Source organism: Copadichromis virginalis, linkage group LG18 (assembly GCF_057382275.1).
Source record: "Copadichromis virginalis isolate Kocher_CV1m ecotype Utaka linkage group LG18, C_Virginalis_male_GT1.1, whole genome shotgun sequence".
NCBI classification, from domain to species: Eukaryota; Metazoa; Chordata; class Actinopteri; order Cichliformes; family Cichlidae; genus Copadichromis; species Copadichromis virginalis.
This window is the reverse complement of record NC_140635.1, coordinates 26,696,949-26,707,531: the sequence shown is the minus strand read 5'-3', so window position 1 is coordinate 26,707,531 and position 10,583 is coordinate 26,696,949. Positions and strand designations below refer to the sequence as shown.

The window sequence follows — 10,583 nt, the reverse complement described above, 5'->3', positions numbered from 1 at the left end:
TATAGTGTCTAATATAAAGACAGCATAAACTGTGTATTGTATAGAGAATGGAAATTAGCCAGAACAACTCACGAGACATCTGCTGACACCTTGTGTCAGCTGATCACAGCCTGTACACTAAGAAAATCTACTGGAGCTCTCAATAGAATTATTGTGTGCTGTGATTCTTTTGCCCACACTGAGCCATTAAGAACGATTTTAGCGTTCCCCCACGTGCTCAATCCCACTTCAGCCCCTGACTGTGCTCATCTTTTGCTTAGATGCAGAGTCATCCTCTACAACGTAGCCAACAGAAAACAGATTTCTTTTCTCTGCTCATGTTCTGCTTCACTGATTCAAACTGAGAATATTTACTAGTATTAAAATTTAGACTAAAATAAAGTTTGTATTTCCATTTCCTAATATTATTTTATTATTACATTAATAAAAAAACAAGGTTCAGTTAGCTTTGCATAGAAGCAGCTGGTAGAAATGTGTTTCAAAGAGCTACTTTTACTCTGAGTACATTTCAGTACTTTTTCACTTTCACTTGAGTAAAGAAGTGGAATCAGTACTTCAACTTTTACTGGAGTATTTTTAAACACTAGTATCTGTACTTCTACTTAAATACAGAATCTCTGTACTTTTTCAACGTCTGGCTAGCTGCAATTCATTTACAGCAAATCCCACTAAGTGTGGGCCTGTCTACCCCAGTATTTCTCCTCCAGCTGTATTGGTGGATGAAACCTACATAGAGGATGCTTCCTAGGTGAATGAGAACCAACGGGGACTTTATCAGCAGCGGTCAGAGTACCCAGTGCCCACACTGTGAGCGATTGAAGAGCTGCTCCAAAGGTTTCTGTCTGACTGTGGTAACACAACATCAAATACGAGGCATCTGGAGTCAATCTGCATTGACCACTTTGTTAAACTTCCTTCAAGGCCGTCTTACATGAACACAAGTTAGAATATTTAACTTTGACCTTTGCCATTCAGTAAACTTCCCTTTCTTCTTTTTGAGCCATGGATTTAAGATTAGTATTATTATCCTACTGAAAGTCTGATTTTTCTCACATAACTATCCAGAGGGAAAAATCCAATGTTTTCTTATATGTTCATTGGCAAACAATTGTTTTGCTGTGCACAGGAGTAGAGTGGCTCCTCCACCTTTTTGGAGGGTTGGTGATTTGATTCTTCAGTCTGAAGTGTTCTTGAGCAAGACACTGAACATCTTATTTTCCTGCTATTCGACTTTGAACATGTGTGATAGTTAGTAAGCGCCTACAAGGCAGAGAATAGAGTGCTGGCTGAAGGAGTGGATGCAACTAGAAGGAAAAGGATTATTGAGTCCGTTTATTCCACCCTAGTGTTCATTTTGGACAGCAAAGGCTGGAACACTTGGAACACTTCCCATCCCAGTTAAATTTGTCTCTTTGTGACTGGAAATGCATGCAATTTGGCACTGAGATGCAGATTTTCCAGCAGATCCTTGGATCAAATTGAAGTGTCTGGACTATTCTTTCCATCAAACTCTACTCGCAATTTATTTTCTTTTTTTCACAGTGAATGATTTTTATTTATTGATTTTACAAAAGTGACAATTAAATATGAACTGGTGATTCTAAATTGGCAAGATGTGAACATCTGAGCGTGTTGGCCCCTCTGTGGCCTTGTGACTGGCTGGTGACCTGTGCGGGGTGCACCCTGCCTCTCGCCCTGCGACAGTTGCGATAGGCTCCGGCCTGTCAGCGACCCTGAATCGGATGCGCAGAAGAAAATGGATGGATGCATGCAAAATGTTGTTTTTGAGTGTCAGCCCTTTCCGCTGGATACAAATATATTTTTCACACATTGTCGATGCTTCTGTGCAACTGGTGTTGTTTTGTTCTCAGCGTCTGTCTGCAGCTTTGAACCCGTTTCAGGAACTTAAAAGTAATGTTCAAATCATAGCAGAGCTTTTTCCATGAAATAAATAAATAAAGGAGTATCCCAAAAAAGCAGCTCAGAGAGTGAAGTTGTGCTCTTTCATTTCTTCTCGTTTTGAAACACCATGTATGCCATTTTCCAGCCCTGAAATTAGAAAGTTACAGATTCATTAGAATCAAAAGTAGTAACAGAAATGTTGCCTGAAGATGTTCCCTGGATCATCAACAGGGAGAAAAAGGGCGATGCGAGAATACAGTTGCATTTAAAAACACTCAAATCAACCAAGAGCATGACATTATGATACATTTATTTTCCTGCCTTTCTTTGAGAATGTACCATCCTAAAATCTCCTCATTAAAATGTAAAGGTGGTAAAGTGCTTTCATTCAGCCATTGTTTTCTATACAAATCCTATCATTGCATCTGCAGGGTCAGCTAACATCAAGTGGCTGATGCTGAGCCTCAGTTTTTGTACTAATGTGTGCAGTTACAGGTCAAGCTCTAGCATTGCTATGCTTGTCCTGAGCTAAGTATTACAGCATTGCACATATATAATATTTAACTGATTAATTTGATGACATCAGTTGAATTTGTTGGAGCAGAAGCAGCGAATAAGGTCAAAGCAGGACAACCTTTACATATGTCATGTGACACAAAATGATGTCAACATATTCGCTGTTAAAAATATTTGCTCTTTTATGGGATGTTTTATGTTTTCTTTGCCATTTGAAATTATAGCCAGAAATCCAATTTTCCCACCAGCACTTTAATGCAGAGCCCATGAAGATCCAGGAGATGGTGATCACACACAAACTATAGGATCGCATTACAGTCATCAGTAATAATCTAACTCTAAATCATTATTCCTCCTTATTTTATAACATGTTTTCACTTTTTTGCCTTTCACCTGTGTTACTCCAGCCTGACCTTTGGCTTGGCTGTGTTTGGTATTTCAAAACAACAAAACCGTGACCTCTGATCACGGCAGTCCGGGAAATCATTTTGAAATGCGCACTCTAAACAAACTGTTGTGAGAGCTGTTCCAAACAAGGCTGAATCCTGGACGATATATAGAGTAACCCAGCCCACCACACACACACACATACAAACACAGACACGCTGGCATTACAGTTATAAAACCAAAAGTCAACATTAAATTAGAAATTTGAAGCTCAAACTAAAGGTGCACAGAGAGTCTGCAACTATAATTGTACAGAAGCAAGTGTTTTTGCAATGCTGGTCAGTACATTCCTCCTCGTACAGTTTTCCTGTGCGTCTGAAATCAATTTGAAGGAAGAAAAAATGTAACTCTACAGGTTTGACTTTTCCCTCCAGTTTACTGGATTTTAGATGCTTGCTCCATTTGGGCATGTGGGCAGAGTTACGGCATGATGCCACAGGCATGGTTAGATTTTGGGGGAATTTCCGTAAATAATTATTAACCACCTCTGATTTTATCTCGTCTCTGTGCTCTCATGTTTGTTGCGTTACTCTGCAGTATTTGAGCTCCTGACAGGATGTGTGCGCGCTATCTTGGATTTGTGCTTCTGATTTGGTTTGCAGGAGTGACGCATGGTAAGAATATTAAATTCACTTCCTGCTATTTTCATACTTAAAAACACACTTTTAAAAAGTGCATTTTCCTCTAGTTGCTTACTTGTTCATCACTTTTTCAGCACAAAATGAAAATGTCTGCAGGGCTCCTGTGCTGAATGGGGGTTATTATGTCCCTGAAAAAGAGACTTACTTTCTTAAAGAAGAGCTCACTTACGCTTGTGATTCTGGACTGAAACCGGTGGTGGAGGGTTGGTGGGCGAGAAGCAGATGTGAAGATGGGAATTGGGTTCATAAACCACAGTGTATAGGTAAGTGTTCAGTAATATCTCAACAAATTTGTTTCAGTTAGACGCTACAAATCTGCAGGAGTGCGAACTTTATTCAATACCATCAGTTAGCTGTTCATTAAAAGAACAATGTGGAGTGATGCTGTTGTATGAAAGAAGTAATGCATTCAGTTTGAAGCCATAAAAAATTATCCTTATTTGTTATTTGTTTTATTAAATTGTACTCTAATATGTAGTATAATATTTAAAAGTACACAGTAATGTAATGCATACCAAACCCAGCAATTACTTGACAGCTTAGTGTGAGTCTGACGGGTGATATTACTTTCTTCTGTTTACAGAACAGGGTCCTAAATCAGAACAATCGAGGAGCGTGTCAGGATACATTTCACTGCGTGTTGTAGTCGTATAACTATGCATGTGACAAATAAAGAATCTTGAATCAATTAGAGGACAAGAATAATATGAAAACAAGTAAAATACAGTTTAAAGAAAGTCATCAAATGAGTTTGTTGTTTTTTATCTTCTTCAGATCAAAATGCCTGCCTCCCCCCAACAATATCTCATGGGAAATATGATAAAGCAGAAGACGGTTGGTACAAAGAACGGGACTCTATTTTGGTACAATGTGACGATGGATATGAACGCAAAGGCAACAGTAGGCCCAGGTGTAGAAGTGGAACCTGGAGCCCTTTGCCTGTCTGTGAGAGTAAGTCTGCCAGATCCCACACAAACAAATCACTTTCTCACCACCTTCGTCAGTCGGCTTGTAATGACAGGTTTTTTTGTTCCTCACAGGAAGGAGGGATTCATGCAATGAGCCTCCAAAAATCTCTCATGCAGTCATAATTCATCAATACAAGGAAGTGTTTTCTGCAGGTTCAGAAGTGCAGTATGAATGTGAAGAAGGTTATACTCGAGAGGGCAACAATATCATTTGTGAACATGGACAATGGACTGCAGGGCCAACATGCAGTAAGTGTGTAAAAAATACCCTTTAATTTTATTTTTTCTCACCTTTCTAAAACCTAAAACAATGTTACAAAAGTTTATAAGGAACCAGTTTCTGTATACGTTCATCAGAAGAGATTCATGCACAGCATGTGTAGAAACTGAATTATTGGCTTTTGAAATTGCAGTTGCACTTTGGGACAGTTTTTTGTTTACTTTTTCCTGGTGCAGGTTGATCCAATGTTGCAAGATGACAAATGACCTGCAAGAATATTTATTTCTGCTTATGACAATAAAAATGAACCCTGCAATCCAAAACAAACAAACAAAACAAAAGCTGCATAATAAATACAACAAGGTCTCACTAAATTGAAAGTGGAAAAAATAAAAATCCATATAATTATCTAAATGCAGTCCAGGTCTGAGAGACATTAAACTTTACTTTGGCAACAGTCTGTCAGCATCATAACAGGGAAGATTTACCTTTTTTGGGGTCTTTTTTCTTCTTTACATGGGCTGCTTAGTTTTTATAGGATGACAACCACACCTTTTATCAGCAGTAACTGAAATGATGTAGGACTTTTGTCTTGTTTGAAAATTTGTATAAAATTTGAGAATAAATCTGATAGGATTGCCACTGTTACTTGAATTGTGCTCTGAATTCATTTGCAAGTCAGCAGGTAAACAACAGTTTATGTGACAGAGCACGTTAGCATTAAAGCTGCTTTTAAGCTGAATAGTCTCAATAATATCTTCGGTTCTGCAGACGAATCATCAGCAGATCAGGGACCCCCTGCATCAGACACAGACGTCCAGCCTGAGGGGGGAGGTACATTTTTAATCTTTTGTCCGTGCACCTCATCTCTGTGTTTGTGTATACTTTAAATCTCATTTTTGATTTAGAAACAAGAATTGCAAGACATGCATTAAAAAAGAAAACGGAAACTAGTAAATTTCAAATGCTTTGCAGATTATTTGGCTTCAATTTTCACCCCAACCCTTATCACAGATCTGAGGAAGCTCTAAATTATCATGTCATTACTCTCCATCTGTCTGTGAAGGTTCTCAGTCATCCAGGTCATCGTAGTCAAAGGAGCTTGCAAAGAAAAGCGTCTGGACTTCTTTAAGTTGCTTGAAGACGTTTCACCTCTCATCCGAGAAGCTTCTTCAGTTCTAAGGTCAAATGGTGGAGAGTCCCAGATATAAACCTAGTGGGAGTGACCCCCCCACAGAGGGACAAAAGGACCCCCTGATGATCCTCTAATCACATGAGCCAAGGTGTGAAACTGGGTGTGGGTCCCAATCAGCCAGAGTTTCGGGTGTGTTCATTGTGAAACCTGGCCCCACCTTATCATGCGAATTCCTGAGATCAGATGGCCCAGGATGTGAGTGGGCGTTAAGGCGTCTGGGAAGGGATCTCAAAACTGGATTATAGATGGCAGAGAGTTGGTGTTGTAAACCCCGCCTCTGTTCAAAGATGGTCGCTCACAGTGGACATAGATGGCTTCTTTCACTCCTCTTTCAAACCATCTGTCCTCTCTGTCCAAAATGTGAACATTGGCATCCTCGAAAGAGCGTCCTTTATCCTTAAGATGCAGATGGACTGCTGAGTCTTGTCCTGTGGAGGTGGCTCTTCTGTGTTGTGCCATGCGCTTGTGAAGTGGCTGTTTGGTCTCTCCAATGTAGAGGTCTGAGCATTCCTCGCTGCACTGTACAGCATACACCACATTGTTAAGTTTGTGTTTTGGCGTTTTGTCTTTCGGGTGAACCAGTTTCTGTCTGAGCGTGTTGCTGGGTCTGAAATACACTGGGATGTCATGCTTGGAGAAAACTCTCCTGAGTTTCTCTGATATACCGGCTACATAGGGGATGACAATGTTGTTGCGTCTGTCCTTCTTATCCTCCCTCGCTGGTGTCTGGTCTTCTTTTCTGTGCATCTTTGCTGACTTTAAGAACGCCCAATTAGGATAACCGCATGTTTTAAGTGCTTCCTTTACATGTGTGTGTTCCTTCTTTTTCCCTTCAGGCTTAGAGGGAACATGTTCTGCCCGGTGGTGTAGGGTCCTAATTACTCCAAGTTTGTGTTCCAGAGGGTGATGGGAGTCGAACAGGAGGTACTGGTCCGTGTGTGTGGGCTTCCGGTAAACTTAAATGTTGAGGTTGCCGTTCTCTTCAATGTGCACAGCGCAGTCCAGGAAACGCAAACAGTCGTCCTTTGTGTCTTCCCTGGTGAACTTGATGTTCTTATCCACAGCGTTAATGTGCGCAGTGAAGGATTCCACTTCTTGTGTCTTGATTTTGACCCAGGTGTCGTCTACATATCTGTACCAGTGGCTGGGTACTCACCCTTTGAAAGAGCCAAGAGCCTTCCTTTCCACTTCCTGCATGTAAAGGTTGGCTACAATAGGTGACACGGGGGAGCCCATGGCACAGCCATGTTTTTGTCTGTAAAAGCCTCGTTGTATTTGAAATATGTAGTGGTGAGGCAGAGGTCTAACAGTGTGCAGATCTGATCGGGTGTGAAGTTGGTCCTGTCCTCCAAGGAGCTGTCTTCTTGTAGTCGTTTTCTGATAGTCTCCACAGCCTCCGTGGTGGGTATGCAAGTGAAGAGAGAGACTACATCAAAGGACACCATGGTTTCATCTGGGTCCAGGGTAAGTTTCTGGACTTTGAAGTCGGTGGAGTTCTTGATGTGGTGTGGGGTGTTCCCCACGAGAGGTGCAAGGATGGTAGCAAGGTGTTTAGCAATGTTATAAGTGGCTGAGTTTATGCTACTGACTATGGGTCTGAGTGGGACAGCTTCCTTGTGGATTTTAGGAAGTCCGTAAATGCAGGGTATGGCATCCCCTGGGTAAAGGCGGTGATATGTAAGGCGGTCAATGATTCTTGAAGGCAAGCTATAACTTTCTTTTTGTAGCTGCTTGTGGGGTCTCGCTTTAAGGCTTCGTAGGTATTGTTGTCACTGAGGAGAGTAGTGATCTTTGTATGGTAATCTGTAGTGTTTAGGACCACGGTGCATCTTCCCTTATCAGCTGTTAAAACAGTGATGTTGTGGTCTTTGCTCACGCCCTTCTTTTCCTGTATTGTGAGGTTGGATGGAGGGACTTTGGCACTGGAGAGGGTGGCGGAGACTTTCATCCTGATTTGCTCTGCTTCTGTCTGTGATAATTTATTAATCCGTATGGCGGTTTCTGTGGCTGTGATGAGGTCCACTATGGGCAACTGTTGCGGGGAAATGGAAAAATTGAGTCCTTTGGCTAATACTCTCTTTTCAGGTTCAGTGAGATTCCAGTCTGAAAAGTTCTTAACCCATTTCTCCTGACTGTCTTCAGGTGTGTTTTCTTCCCTGAGTTGTGTAGGTTCAGAATGAGGGGTGTGTGTTTTTGAAAGCAAGGTGTGAAATTTCCTGCAGTTGAAGGGTGTTTCTCCCAAAATGTACGGCAATATGTCTGTGAAGGTTCTCAGTCATCCAGGTCATCGTAGTCAAAGAGTGTCCTTTTGTCCCTCTTTGGGGGGAAACTCCCACTGGGTTTAAATCTGGGACTCTTCGCCATTTGACCTTAGAACTGAAGAAGCTTCTTGGATGAGAGGAGGTGAAACGTCTTCAAGCAACTTAAATAATTCCAGACACTTTTCTTTGCAAGCTCCTTAGACTCTTCTTATGTTTCTTTTTACTTGTTGTTGTTTTTGCAGGAGCGGTCTGTGTGGTGGATCCTGCTAGATATGCTGGTTATGGTTTTGCAGTAGCTCAACCTGCTTACATGTGGGAAGGAGAAAAAAAATATTTTTCTTGTACTGGAAGAGACAGACATATTTATGTTGAGTGTGCTAACAGAAGAATATATTTGGGCAGATGTAAGTATTTATCTCTTTACATTTTAACTCTTTCAGTTTCTATTTTCCTTTAGCAGCAAACATGTATGAAAATTTCTTCTCTGGGACCTGATACACAAACGAGAGGAATAGTGAAAGAAAAATAAAAAAAATAAACATTTCCCACACAGGAACACACTGAAAGAGCATTGCTGATTTGTTAAAAGCTGCAGCTGATGTTTGTGTATAGGAATGACACATTCACATCATGTTGTTGTATGTAGAGTTGTCCCCAGCTTCCAACAGCCAAACTCATCTACCTGCCTTCGTCCCAGCACATCACACAAAGCAGGAGATTCACTCTTTATCACAGGAACAAAGTGATTTAGTGTGCAGCATCCACACTTGTTCCAGTTGCCCCCAAATCACCACAAAACAGTTTGTTATGGTTACAAAACACACAATGAAGTAACTTCAACAAATGTTAATATGGAATAAAAGTAAAACATGAGGAATAAAAGCAGTCTGGCTCTTTAAGAACAGAGAGGATTTTCCTCTGTAGGTTTATCTTTGAATGCAGTGAATCAGTCCTCACTGATAAAGTTTATGGATCTGAGCTTCTAACTGACAAACTATCTGCTTCTTTTTTAGGCTGTGATGGATATGAATTTCAATATTTTGTAAGTGTTATTCTTTGATTTATTTTCAAACAAATATAGTTTCTTTGAAATAAATGTGCTTGATGTTGTTTACTCAGCTGTTGTTTGTTTGTTTGTGTTTTAATCAGCCTGATTGCAGAAGAATGACCCTACTGACAACACAACCTTTCTGAAACACTTCAACCAGAACCTGCAGAGCAACAATGAAACATGTTTCTTTTCTTTGTCCAGTTTTGGGGCTGATTGTTCTTTAAACACCAAACTGTCCATAAATGATTTGAACTTTTCATGCACTCAGTACATGATGTGTACACTGAATCCATAAAGTGTCGATGGCTGGCTGAGGTCTGAATAAAATGTTTCATCATCAGAGACGTCTTTGTATTGCTTTGTCTGCTAACTGTGTAGAACAGTTCTTTTACTATGTACATCAAAATGTTGTTCAATAAATAACAATAACGGAAACATTATAGTAAGCACACAGGAACAAGTTTATTGATTTGTTTTACTTCATGATGGTGTTGGCTTTGGTTAGTGACCGAGAGAATGAGATTGTGGATACAAGCTGCAGAAAACAGCTTCGTCTGAAGGTTGGCTGAACTCATTTTTACAGATGAGGTGATGATGAGTTGATGCACCACAGTATCACAGAGAAACGTGTCATACACACACTGATCCACTGTTACACAGTTAACAGTTGTCACAGGTTGACATTTTCAAACAGTCTGTGACGGCACAAAAACCCTCATTTGGTGTCCTGGTCCAAGAAACACACAAAAAACAGGGGCAGAAGATTTAAAGAACTGACCATCAGACACAGAGAAAGTTCTTATATCCAACCCAGCATTTGAGCCAAGCCCAAAGATTCTTGTGCTTCACAATATCAAAAGCAGAAAGCAGCTAATGTCCAAAAGAATGAGGGCTGTGATATCTCCTGAATCTAATGTGAGTCACAAATAATTGATCACCCTCAACAAATCTTTTTCAGGAAAAGCTCTGAAGTCTGACTGAAATAGTTGCTGTATCTCATTTGAGAAGAAGTCATAACAAAATCACTTTTCCCAACACTTTTGACATTAATTTACAATTTGTAATTTATGTTAACAGGACAATGATTTCTTAGACTCAGCATAAAGGTTACATTTTATTAGAGTAAACCCTGGATTACTGTATTGTTTAAAAAAAAGCAGGAACAGTGGTTTGACAAAGTATTTTTGGTTTTTTGTAATATTCAACAAACAAACCTGAATAAATACAAAATCCAGTTTGTAAATGACGATTTCATTTATTAAGGGATATAAAGCTATTCAAATCAATCTGCCCCTGTGTGAAAGAGTAATTGCTCCTCTTGTTAAACCATGAAACAGTAATTAACCACATTTTAACCACAAAAGGTGAATTCAGTTTCAAGA

At 40.1% G+C, this 10,583-nt stretch overlaps 1 protein-coding gene across 1 annotated transcript; it reads left to right on the top strand.

Moving 5' to 3' along the window:
* Positions 1–3,369: 3,369 nt before the first annotated feature.
* LOC146688075 (complement factor H-related protein 2-like) lies at positions 3,370–9,541 on the top strand. Its single transcript, XM_085440416.1, has 9 exons — positions 3,370–3,479; positions 3,581–3,769; positions 4,281–4,457; positions 4,547–4,723; positions 5,466–5,528; positions 8,032–8,054; positions 8,320–8,554; positions 9,164–9,192; positions 9,300–9,541. Exons 1-9 carry the CDS (start codon positions 3,422–3,424, stop codon positions 9,342–9,344), a joined length of 996 nt encoding a protein of 331 aa, XP_085296542.1. The 5' UTR covers positions 3,370–3,421; the 3' UTR covers positions 9,345–9,541.
* The last annotated feature ends 1,042 nt before the right edge of the window (positions 9,542–10,583 follow it).